General features: G+C 39.9%; 1 protein-coding gene across 1 annotated transcript in view; it reads left to right on the top strand.

Moving 5' to 3' along the window:
* The window catches only part of LOC109929710 (membrane protein FAM174A), a 29655-nt gene that overhangs the window by 9645 nt on the left and 6761 nt on the right, over positions 1 to 13249 (top strand). Inside the window, exon 2 of the mRNA XM_020529275.2 lies at positions 4080 to 4214. Within this exon, the coding sequence (XP_020384864.2) occupies positions 4080 to 4214 (135 nt within the window). The remainder of the gene's footprint in view (positions 1 to 4079; positions 4215 to 13249) is intronic.

The raw sequence follows: 13249 nt of genomic DNA, 5'->3' as shown, positions 1-13249 counted from the left end.
TTTTATTGACTATATCAGATCTTGCACTAGGAATTGTTATATCTGTTTGCTTGTTATTTGCAACGTTTGTTGTTGGTAATCCACGTTGTGTTGTGCTTTTTTGTTTCTGGTTGTGTGGAGCTCAGCAATTCAGCTGTGCTGAGATGACTGTCATGTTGTGAGAGTTCCATAAATTTCTTCCGAAGCATTTTACTGCACTTGAGGGACATGGTTGACCCAGAAAATATTTCAATATTTAGCCCCACTAATTTAAAAATAAACATTAAATTCTGTTTATAGTTAAAATTTTTTTTTAAAAGTTGACTTAGATTGCTATGCTTAATAATTTAAAAGTGGTGAAAGGGGAACTGGATCTCAAGCCTCTAGAGCCTAAACTAAGAGATATTTGGTTTTTATTTTGAACATGATTGAAGTTAAAGATAAAAAGCAAGGGGCCAAGAAAAAAGCAGTGTGCTTAGCGGCAGCCCCAAGTTACTGTCACAGTTTCTGGATAACACATTTCTGTATTTTAACAAAGGTCACAAAGAATTTGACAAGTGAACATTTGCAGAATTTATATTAAACTCAATTTGAAAACAGAATCAACTTTTGAGATTCTGATAATGATTTAACATAGAGATATTATGATTTTGTGATATGGATGCATAAATTTCCAGTGCTGTCATTAAGCCTAAATGCAAACTTGGTGTTACTACTTTCATAGTGTTTCTTAGGACAATAAATAATCTGCAATTATCTTTTCCAGGCCAGTTCCCATAAACAAACATCAGTTAATTTGCTCTTTCCTCCTTTCCAAACCAAGATGCTTTTCAAAGTTTGATTCTCAAATTAGGCTCTCAGTTCCAAATCAAAGGTGAGAAAAATAAAGAAAAACAGTGACGATCTCAACAACTTAAAAAAAGTTTTAAATTGTGCACCATATTCATCATGTAATTGCATGTATGTTGACAAATGCATGATGACATCACTAATATGGTGATTGTGAATCTTGGAATGCATGAAAATGAGGGAAAATTTTGTATTTAGTGTCAAATTGAGTAGCAATCATTACCATTCACCAGCCCAGTACTATTCTAAGTAAAGCTGACAGTTTGAGCAGAAAGCACTAACTAGTAGTCCAGAGGGATTGTTATAAACTTAAGTTGGAAACAAATACATAGTTTCTAGTATCGTGCTGTTAACCCTCTCATTAAGTAAATGCATTAAAGTCTATACATGTCCATACTTTACAAGTTTAATGGTAGATGTGAAAGTGTTGAGGCTCAAACATTTCTGGCAAATCAGTAATCAGTAATAATGTCTGGACTGGCTCCTCAAAGCCACAGGCAAATTGGAATTGGGCACATAAAGTCAAGCAATTAAATGTGTGACTTAAAGATTGGTGTGTGTGGAATGGGTTTCAGTTCCTGTGATACTGGCATCAGTACTGGTATAAGGAGAAATGTAGTCATCTAAGAGGGGTGTTACAGGGCAGCTATTTGGATAACAATACCCAGAGTGGAACAGAAAGTGACAGTGTACAGACACAGAAGACAGTGATAAATATGATTAAAGGAGGAACAAATGGTAAAGAGACAAAATTAATGGGTTTTTTTTTTGCCCATTATTTGAATGTGTTTAGTATTCAAAACAAATTAACAGCATAAATACAGGTTAATTGATGTTATTAGCCATTATGGAGATGTGGCTACAAGGAGATCAGAGCTGGGAACTAAATATTCAGGGTATGTGACTTTTTGAAAGGACAGGTAGAAAGTTAGGGTGATGTGTTAACATTGTTAGTACAGGATGGAATAAGTATGATAGCAAGAAATGGCTTTGGATCAAAAGATGTAGACTGCACATGTTCGGAGGCGGGACATAACAAGGGGAAGACACACGGGTAGGAGTAGTCTGCAGGCCCCTTCAGGGTAGCTATTCGATAGGACTGGGGATAAATTAGGAGATAATGAGGGCATGTAAAGAAGGTAGTGCATTAATCCCAAGTGACTTCGATCATCATATAGATTTGGCTAGTTAGATTGGCAGAGGTAGCCATGAGGAAGAATTCGTAGCGTGTTCAGGAAAATTTCATAGAACAATTCATTGTAGATCCATCCAGGGACCAGGGTATTTTGTATCTGCTGATGTGTAATGAGGCAAATTTAATAAATAATGGCAACCTATAACCAGTGAACTGCCAAAGGGATCAGTGGTGGGGCCACAATTATTTACCATGTATCAGTGATTTGAATGAGCAAAGTGAACATACTTTAGCAAAGTTTGCTGATGACACAAAAATGGATGGGAAGACAAGTAGTGATGATGTCACAATCTGCACAGGGTAAGGGATAAGCTAAGAGAGTGGGTAAAAACGTGGCCGAACATAATGTGAGAAAATTAGAATTAGATTTTATTGTCACGAATACTGAAGTATAGAAGTATACGAGTGCCGTGAAAAATGTACAAAGTTGCCATTCTCTGGCACCATCCTGGTTACAGAGCTAAGAAAACATCCAGATCTTCAAGTTTAAAGTCTTATCTCCATTAAGGTTTTTGGAATGCTCAGCCACTGATGTAGACACCCAAGCCTGGAGTCAAGGTTGGCCTGCAAGTCTTATAATGGCGGGAAGTTTATTCATGAAGTAGCTGGAGCTCTTTGCACATCAGGAATTGCCCTGACAAACTCCTGCAGCGTCTCTTGGTGTAAGAAGTTTGCCTCTGGCTATTTGTATTCCAGCCAGCCCAGAGTTTTCCATTGACTTAAGTTAAACTGGGGCTGTTTGTCACAGTTTGTCAAATGTTGCCTTGATGTTCGTGTTTGGACAAAGCTGCAATTAAATGTGGCACTCGGTGATCCTGGTGGAACCCAAGCTGAACATCTGAATATAGGTATTTGGTGAGTAAGTGCTTCTTGATGGCACTATTAAAAATGCTATTCAGTTGATGGTCCACTAATTGAAATTGGATTTGTCCATTGGAATTTTTTTATTTTGTTACATAGATGCCACCGTTGTAACTATACTGGACTAGTTTAGTTGCAACATAGTTATGAGTCAGAATGTTGTTGGGGGTCCATAACCTTTCCTTCTATTCATTGTGGTTAGCTGGTTCTTGATATCATGTGAAGTGAATTCCATTATCTGGAGAATGGCATAATGATGGTGAGGACTTCTTGAGGAAACAGATCCACTTTGTAGTTCTGTTTAAAAATAGTTGCAAATGTTCAGCCTGGTCTTTTGCACTTGTTTGCTAACCTCTGCTGTAATTCAAGATGGAGATATTCATGAAACCTCCTCATCCAGTTAGTCGTTTTATTGCTCACAATCACTCATCACAATTTGACAGATTTTCAGAGCTTTGATCAGATCCATTGGTTTAAATATGCTGCTGGCAAGCATGTAATCCTGTGTTGTATCTTCACCAAAGTGTCAACTATTTTGTCAGGTATATTGGTGCTGTCCTGGCTTATTTTACTGCACACTCATTGAGACAGGGTTTATAGCTTGATGAAAATAGAGTGGGAGGTATGCTGTGAAGTTGTGGATTGTGGTATACTAGGTGTGCTACTGCTTTTTGATCCAAAGTTGCTCACAGTTGCCAAGTTTTAAGATCTTAATCTGTTCTGAATATAAGTAATATTGCTATTGAACAGTTCTGGCAACTGTTCCAAGCTCTGCCTGTTGGTCACGCTGACCAAGACACTAATGGGCAGATACTCCTGTGAGTTAAATTGGTAACAATGAGATCATTTTTTTTCCCCCCATTGTTGGCTCTTTCAACCTGTCAACCATGTCACTTGGGATCCTGCTGGCTCAGTGAGCAAGTCTGGGAGATTGGCACTGAAATTCTCCATCCTGAGTGCATTCTGTGACTTTTGTTGACAAGTTGTTAATGTAATAGCAGCAACAGGATGGGATGTAGTGATTGCTGTTGAACTTCCAAATGTTCTGCAGAGTTGAACAGTCACATTTCTAACTATTACAAATGAATACCTTGTGTTATGTCATCCATCAAAAATGAGCAGAGTTGCTAAAACTAACTGCTGGTATTTTATTATCTGTATGAGATGACTATAATAACTCATAATTTTGATCTAGGGTGAGAAGGATTCACAGAAAGAACCGGAAGTATGGTATACTGAATACAAACCTCGAAAACATGGAAATGCGGCCTTTAGATCAGGAAGATGATGATGAGGATGACACGTTATTTGATGTACATCAGTCAAGAAGGTAACTGAAAATGTATTCTGTTAAACAGAAAATCCAATCTGTGAAGCTTGGAAATTAGTTAGATCTTATAAAAGCAAAATATTACATATTCTGGAAACCTGAAATAAAAGATGAAAATAAAATGCAGAAAATGCTGGAGAAATGCAGTTGGTCTGGCACCCTTCAGTGGAGAGAGAAAGTTAAGTTTTCAAGGCCCATATTACTCTTGTTGGGAATTTTTTTTTATTATAGTTATGCCTCAGTCAAATTTTAAACATCATAAAGACGCTAATTAATGGGAAAAGAAATAAACTTAGGTGTATATAAAATTGCACATCAAGAAATGAAAAGCAGCTTTGGCACATAAATGAATTAATCAAGCATCAGTGTTTTAATATATTCAGTTGAAAACTCCATTTTTGCACTTTAGCATTATGGAATTGCTTGTGAAGTATGTTCGTGAAATTGTGGTAATTTACTAATAATAGGAAACTGAGTGTTCAAGTAGGCTTGTTCACTTCACTTGATTGAATAACTGAGTGAGTGTTCCAATTGAATGACCAGAAATTGAAAATTGCAATCTCTTTCCTATGAACATGCCATTCATGCAAGGAAAGTAGATCACAAGAAAAGGGAATTGTGGAATGTCTACGAGATGGCTTTTTGGAGCAGCTTGCTGTGGAGCCCACTAGGGAAAAGCTAATTCTGGATTTAGTGATATGCAATGAGGCAAACTTGATAAGGGAGCTTAAAGTGAAGGAACCCTTAGTGACCATAATATGATAGAATTTACTCAGCAATTTAAGGGGGAGAAGCTGAAATCAGATGTAATGGTATCATAGTTGAATAAAAGCAACTACAGAGGCATGAGGAAGAGCTGCCCAGAATTCTCTGGGAGAGGAGCCTAGCAGGAGGGTGGAATAGATATGGCAGAGGTTTCTGGGAGTAATTCAGGAGACACAGCAAAAATTCATCCCTAGGAAAAAGAACATAGTAAAGGTAGGACAAGGCAATCGTGGCTGACAAGGGAAGTCAGAGATAGCATAAAAGCAAAAGAGAAAGCGTATAATGTGGCCAAGGACATTGGGAAGCCTACAGCGACCAACCGAGGACAACTGAAAAAAGAAATAAGGAGGGAGAAGATAATATGAGGGTAAGCTAGCCAGTAATATAAAAGAAGATTGCAAGAGTCTCTTTAGATATATAAAGGGCAAAAGAGAGGCAAAAGTGGACATTGGGCCACTGGAAAATGACGCTGGAGAAGTAATAATGGGGAACAAAGAAATGGCAGAGGAACTGAACAAGTACTTTGCGTCAGTCTTCATGGTGGAAGACACCACTAACGTCCTAAAAATTTAAGAGCGTCAGAGCGGGGTTAAGGCAGTGGTGAGTATGCTGGCCATCACCAGAGAGAAGGTACTAGAAAAACTAAAAAGTCTGAAGGTAGATAAATCACCTGGACCTAGATGGATTACACCCCGGAGTTCTGAAGGACATAGCTGAAGAGATAGTGGAGGCATTAGTGGTGATCTTTCAGGAATTGCTGGAGTCAGAAAGAGGAACCCAGAGGACTGGAAAGTCGCTAATGTAACACACACAACACACATCCCCAATTTAAGAAAGGAGTAAGGCAAAAGACGGGAAATCACAGGTCCATTAGCCTGACTGCAGTTGTTGGTAAGATTTTGGAGTCCATTGTAAAGGGGCAATTTCTGGACGCTTGGAAGTGCATGGTAAAATAGAGCAAAGTCAGCATGGCTTCATCAAGCGGGGTTCATGCCTGACAAATCTGCTAGAATTATTTGAGGAAGTAATGAGTAGGTTAGACCAAGGAGAGCCAATGAATGTTATCTACCTGGACTTCCAGAAGGCCTTTGACAAGGTGCTACACAGGAGGTTGCTGAGTAAGAAGGGCCCATTACATTAGAGGCAAAGTACTAGCATGGATAGAAGATTGCTTTCTGCCAGACAGCCAGAGAATAGGTTTAAAAGGGTCCTTCTTGGGACGACAGCCAGTGTTGGGACCACAACTTTTCACTTTCTACATTAAGGATCTAGATGAAGGAACTGAGGCACTCTGGCTAAGTTTGCAGATGATTCAAAGATAGGTGGAGGGACAGTTGGTATTGAGGAGGCGAGGAGCCTGCAGAAGAATTTTGACAGGTTAAGACAGTGGGCAAAGAAATGGCAGATGGAATAAAATGTGGGAAAGTGTAAGGTCATGCATTTTGGTAGGAAGAATAGAGGTATGGACTATTTTCTAAATGGGGAGAAAATTCAGAAATCTGAAGTGCAAAAGGACTTGGGAGTCCTAGTCCAGGATTCTCTTAAGGTTAACTTGCAGTTGAGTCTGTAGTCAGGAAGGTAAATACAATGTTGGAATTTATTTCGAGAAGACAAAAAATAAAAGCAGAGATGGATTTCTGAGGCTTTATAAGGGTCTGGTCAGACCACATTTAGGGTATTGTGAGCAATTTTGGGCCCCACATCTTAGGAAGGATGTACTGGCCCTGGAGCAGGTCCAGAGGAGTTTCACGAGAATGATCCCAGGAATGAAAGGCTTAACACATGAGGAATGGTTGAGGACTCTGGGTCTATACTCAGTGGTGTTTAGAAGGATGAGGGGGTACCTAATTGAAACTTACAGAATACTGAAGGCCTGAATAGAGTGGCCGATGGGAAGATGTTTCTGTTGACAGGAGAGACCAGGACACCAGGGCACCGCCTTAGAGCAAAGGGAAGACCCTTTAGAACAGAGATAAGGAGAAACCTCTTCATCCAGAGAGTAGTGAATCTTTGCAAATCATAGCCACAGAAGGCTGTAGAGGCCAGGTCATTGAGTATATTTAAGACAGAGATAGATAGATAGATAGGTTCTTGACTGTTAAAGGGATCAAAGGTTACAGGGAGAAGGCAGGAGAATGGGGTTGAGAAACTTATCAGCCATGATTGAATGGCGGAGCAAACTCACTGGGCCGAAAGGCCTAATTTCTGCTCCTATGTCTTATGGTCTTATCCCTAAAACCACCTATTTCTACCTCGAATGTCATCCCACTTCTGTCTCCGTTAAACCCTCATTCATTGCCTGTAACTCAAGTATTTCAGTACACTCTTAGCTAATCCTCCATGTTTAACCTCTATAAACATTGGGGCATCCAAGGTTTTGTTGCTAGTTTCATAACATGCATCATGTCCAGATCCCCATCACCCTGAACTTGCTACTATGTTTGCTCATGACCAAGCAATGGCTTGGTTGTGAAAGTCTCATCCTTGTTTTCCGTGTTTCACCCTCCCTGACATCGTTAATCTCCTCCAACCCGAACGCTCTCTAGATATCTACCCTTCTAATTCTGGAGGCTTATCTAGATTATCCTGATTTTAATAGCTGCTTTATTGGTAGGTGTGCCTTTGGTTTCCTCAGATGATGATCTGGGAATATCATCCTTATATGTCACCACCAGCAGCAGTAGCCAGGTGCACTGCAGAAATTCACCAAAGATCCTTACACGGCACCTTCCACACCCGTGATCCCTTCCATCTAGAAGGACAAGGGCAGTAGATACATGGGAACACCACTACCTGCAAGATCCCTCCAAGCCACTCACTATCCTGACTTGGAAGTATGTCACCAATCCTTCATTGTTGCTGGGTCAAAATTCTGGAATTCTCTCTGTAAGGGCATTGTGGGTCAACCTACAGTGTGCAGATTGCAGCAATTCAAGAGGCAGCTCACTACCATCTTCTCAAGGGCAACTAGGAATGGGCAATGAATGTCCATGTCACATAAGTGAATTTAAAAAAAAACACTTTTTCCCTGCATTCCTTCTTTTAGAAAGCTGCTTAAAAATAACCCATTTTGTCATCTGACCTAATTTGTGTGGCTCCATTTCATACTTTGATCTATAATGCTCCTGTGGAGTGCCTTGGGATGTTCATTGTGTATCATGCTTAGTGTTGTCTACATAATTAAGTGTGGCAAATCGATTTGTTTTTTTTAAGTTAAAGTTGATCTCCATAGAATCATAAAAATGTAAGTACAGAAGAATGTCCTGTAAATGATTTAAAATTTACAGATCCTTTAATGGTTTTGTAAATTTATAATTGTAGGGACAACAGTTCTTCCTTTCTGGAATGAAAGAAAGAAATTAGAGGATGTAGGCAAAACATTTGATGCAGGAGGCTTTCTGATATTAACAAAGAATTTTGCTGTTACTGTCTTTGAACTTTGAACTTTGTTCCTCATGCTTTTTTGCTGTTTGGTAAGAGATAGAATTCAGATTTTAGGATGTTATTCTAGTACAAATAACAGATCTCTGTTTGCATTGAGGAAGGTATAAAATCTCCCATAGATAGAGATCAAAATAACTAAGGAGAATGAGGAGCTGAAGAAAATTGGAATTAGTAAGTTTACACTGGAAAAATTCATGGGGCAGAAAGTGTTGGTTGAGACGGAAGGTTTTGGGGTGAGGGAGATAGGGGGTGTGGTTGAGGTGGGAAGAGACAGTGGTGTAGCGATTTGTCACTGGATTGGTCATCCAGAGGTCCAGAAAAATGATCAGGGGTCATGGGTTCACATTCTGCTATGGCATATGGTGAAAGTTGAATTTAGTAAAATCTAGAATTAAAAGCTAGTCTAATGGTAATCATGGTAATGACGATCTCACTGTTGATTGTTTTATAAATCCACTTGATTCGTTAATATTCTTTTGTGGGGTATTACAAGAATCAGTACTTGAGCCCCAGTTATTTGCAGTATATATCAGTAGTTTGGATACAGAGGCTACATGTGATATTTCCAAATTTGTGAATTATATGTGAAAAAATGGTGAGAGGCTTCAGGAGGATTTGGACAGACTTAGTGAGTAGACAAGAACATAAGCAGATGGAATATAGTAGGAAATATTGATAAGTTATCCAGTTTGGTAGGAGAAACAGAGATAACAAGGTGTAGAGCTGGAAGAACAGCAGGCCAAGCAGCATCAGAGGATCAGGAAGGCTGACGTTTCGGGTCTAGACCCTTCAGAAATGGGGGAGGGGAAGGGGGTTCTGAAATAAATAGGGAGAGAGCGGGAGGCGGATAGAAGATGGATAGAGGAGAAGATAGGTGGAGAGGAGACAGACAGGTCGAAGAGGCGGGGATGGAGCCAGTAAAGGTGAGTGTAGGTGGGGAGAGGTCAGTCCAGGGAGGACGGATAGGTCAAGGGGGCGGGATGAGGTTAGTAGGTAGGAGATGGGGGACTTCACAAGCTTCAAAATCTCCCCTCCCCTACCACATCCCAAAACCAGCCCAGCTCGTCCCCGCCTCCCTAACCTGTCCTTCCTCCCACCTATCCCCTCCTCCCACTCAAGCCCCACCCCCATCTCCTACCTACTAACCTCATCCCGCCCCCTTGACCTGTCCATCCTCCCTGGACTGACCTATCCCTACCCGAACTCCCCACCTACACTCACCTTTACTGGCTCCATCCCCGCCTCTTCGACCTGTCTGTCTCCTCTCCACCTATCTTCTCCTCTATCCATCTTCTATCCGCCTCCCCCTCTCTCCCTATTTATTTCAGAACCCCCTTCCCCTCCCCCATTTCTGAAGAAGGGTCTAGGCCCAAAACATCAGCCTTCCTGCTCCTCCGATGCTGCTTGGCCTGCTGTGTGTATCCAGCTCTAGACCTTGTTATCTCAGATTCTCCAGCATCTGTAGTTCCTACTATCTCTGGTAGGAGAAACATATGTGCAGAATATGTCTTAAATGGTGAGATGTTGGAAAGTATAGATGTACAAAGGCACCTATCTCCTATATCCTTATCAATAAGTTACTAAAGGCCAGCTAATATGCAGGTGCAGCTAGCTATTTGGAAAGCTGGTTGAATGTCAGTCTTTATTGCAAGAGAATTCAACTATAGGAGTAGTGAACTCTTGCTTCAAATGTATAGGAGCTTGGTTAGACCATACCTAGAGTATTCTGCGCCATTTTGGTCTCCATACTGTTGCGAAGTTGTGTGCAGTAATCATGAATTGGAAGGCAGGAAGCTAGAATTTTTTTGTTTTTTAAAAAAAACAATATGGGAGAAGAGTGCATGGCTCCTTTAAGATGTAAAATGCTTTTCCAAGCTTAGCGATTTACACAGAAAATGTACCTAAGCAGCTGAAGGGGTACAGCTAGTTCTGAAATTGAAACATGTATCATTGAAACTGTGTGATTGGAAAGCACTCAGTGATTGAAAGCCAATTGAATTTAAATCTGGTGGTTTTGACAACCTCAGACCAATGCTATAGTAAGATAATTGATATGTCATCCAAGGTATAGAAGGAGAGGATTTTTGAAAATCGGTGTGAGCGCGAACCACCATCTAAGAAATGAGCATCTAGCTCTCAAGAAATCGCTAAGCTCTCTAAGGAAACGCCATCTATCCATAAAAGGTACCATGGCACTTCTAGCTAAGAGTCCTCACAGAAGACTTCACAGAGAAAACATCCCTGACAGTTAGATCAGTGGAAGAAAGGCACTTATGATTTGAGAACAGCAGAAGAAAGGCATATAGACTTTGAGAGACTAAGTTTTAATTTATTTTCTTATTACGTGGGTTTATATAAATTGGGACTTGTGTTTATTAGAACAGCATACCAGTAGTACTTAGTTCAGTTAGGGAATAGTTAGTAGTTAAGGGAGAACTGTTTGGTTTGTTAGTAATTCTGTTAATTTGTTCACTGTTAGGGTTAAATAAATAAATTGTTCCTTGTTACTTATGAAGTGAACATCAGGAATCTTCTTTCAGTTAACCTCCCCTTCTCCGTAACAGTTTAGCAGATTAGGTGAGGTGAGCTTTTCCTCGTGTTTTGGATTTAATTATTAGCAGGGGACCTCTATTCCCACCATAGCACGAGCCCCCAGTCTATTTCAATTTTAATTATCAGAGGGGTTCGACCTCCCTGTCTTAACAGTACCCCGGGAAGGAAAGTGTTGCCAACGAGGAAATGCAACGAAGTTTCACTAGATCTGTTCTTGTATGGCCACACTGTCCTACACAAAGATATTGGACAAACTGAGAAACTGAGCCTGTATTCTCCAGAGAATTTCTACATATCTACAAACTACTTAAAGGAATAAACAAGGCAGATGTAGATAAGATGTCAGGTAAGATGTGTCTTCTGGTTGAGGAGTCTAGAATCATGGGGCTCAACTTAAAAATAAGTGGCTGTCACTTATTGATTGAAAATTGGGACCGAGATGAGAGTTCTTTTTACTGAAGGGTCCATGAAACTTTGGATTTCTCCACCACAGAAGGCTGCGGAATCTCAGTCTTTTGAATATGTTTAACGTACCTCATTACCAGTGTCTGAAAGTTTAGAGGATAGGGTAGATAAAAGGTATTGAAGTGTTCCTTCTGCTATGACCATATTAAATGGCAGAGAAGGCTCAATAAGCTGAATAGCCCGCTTGTCTCTTTGTTCCTAAATACAATGAGATAACTTTGTTTATTAATTATAGCATTATCTCAACATGAAAGCTCACGATAGAGCTTCATATTCTCAGAGGTTATGTGAGAGTCCATTAAATCCATTTTGTATCCACAGATTATCGCCATTATTTTTGTGCTTAAAAGGCAAATTAACCAATCTTTGTAATTAAGTAATTGAAATAATGCAGTGCAGTAAAAGTTTAGTGATTTTTTAAAAAAAATCTATTAGTTCTGTATATTGAAGTGCTTTTGAATGAACAGGATTGAACCCTAATCATCCAGTGCAACTCAGCTGAGAAAATCTGAGTTATAGATATTTTCAATCAATTTATTCGGACCTGTTATGACATATCTCTGGAGCAGGTGGGTCATGAATTTAGGCCCTTAGCCCCAGTGTTAGGGTCACTGCTACCCCCAGCTGTGATTTGTGTGCAATAGAAATTCAGAGCTTTCACGTCAGCCTGCTCCCAATCCTTTTAATCTGATGGTATTGCAATATTCATGTATTCCTTGCTCCCTCATGCTTATCTAGGTGTCCCTTAAATACATCAATACTTGTTTGAATTGTCCCTCATGATAGCATGTTCTACGTTTTGTGACTTTTATAGGTAATTAAATTTCTCTTGTATCATTTGGTTTATTAGTAACTAGTTCATGACCTGTACTTTTAAAATATTTTAAAAACCAGTTTTTAAAAAAAGATACTGCTATTTGCATCAGGAAAATCTCCAACTCATATCTATTTACTGCAACATGAGCTTCTGGTCTTGCAGAAATTACAGGGAAAAAAAGTCATGTGTCCTCCAGTCCTTGATTATACCATTTGTCATATGTCCTTCAGTCCTTGGTATTTATATCATTTATCCTTCAATACCACCACCAACCCCCCGCCCCCCACGGACGAGATGGGGGCTTCTCTCTACTATCTAGGGCCATTTGTCTAGAGGAATTCAGCTAAATTCGTTATTTAGTTGCACTTATAATTTCAGCATACCGACATAAGTAATTGCAATTACATATTATATAAGTCTGATTATGGCAGGATCAGACTTTCCTGTCAACACTTTACTGACTTTCAAACGTTAGCATAGTTGGTACCAGGCACTTACCTAGGTTTTCAAGGACACTTCTTATTAAGACTGTCTCTGTGCCTAGAGTTGACTGCCTACGGGAATCTAATTAAATTCCCCAATATTTAATATGCTAAAGCTATTAGTATTTTTGTCTGTATATGTATTCTATGTGTAAAAAATGTGTGTACACGTATATGCACTTATAATTAACTAAAGAGTCTTGATTAATGACATCATCTACATTCAGGCCATCCCAATTTGGCCCTGACCGCGACAAGCGCTACATACAGAACATTCAGATCCTCCAAAAAACGTTTTTCTCTGTGGCTGCTCAAGCACACGCTCTCAGCAATGCGTTGGCATCTTCTGGCAACGGAAACAAAGACAGAATCCCCCTTGTCCTCACGTATCACCCCACTAACCTCCGGATTCAACGTGTCATTCTCTGGCACTTCCGCCACCTGCAATCTGACCCCACAACCAAGGATATATTTCCCTCCCCACCCTTATCTGCCTTCTGTAGGGACCG

The sequence above is a fragment of the Rhincodon typus genome, chromosome 3, assembly GCF_021869965.1.
Source record: "Rhincodon typus isolate 14 chromosome 3, sRhiTyp1.1, whole genome shotgun sequence".
Classification (NCBI taxonomy): domain Eukaryota; kingdom Metazoa; phylum Chordata; class Chondrichthyes; order Orectolobiformes; family Rhincodontidae; genus Rhincodon; species Rhincodon typus.
Note: the sequence above shows the minus strand (reverse complement) of the source record. Positions and strands in the feature narration are given on the sequence as shown.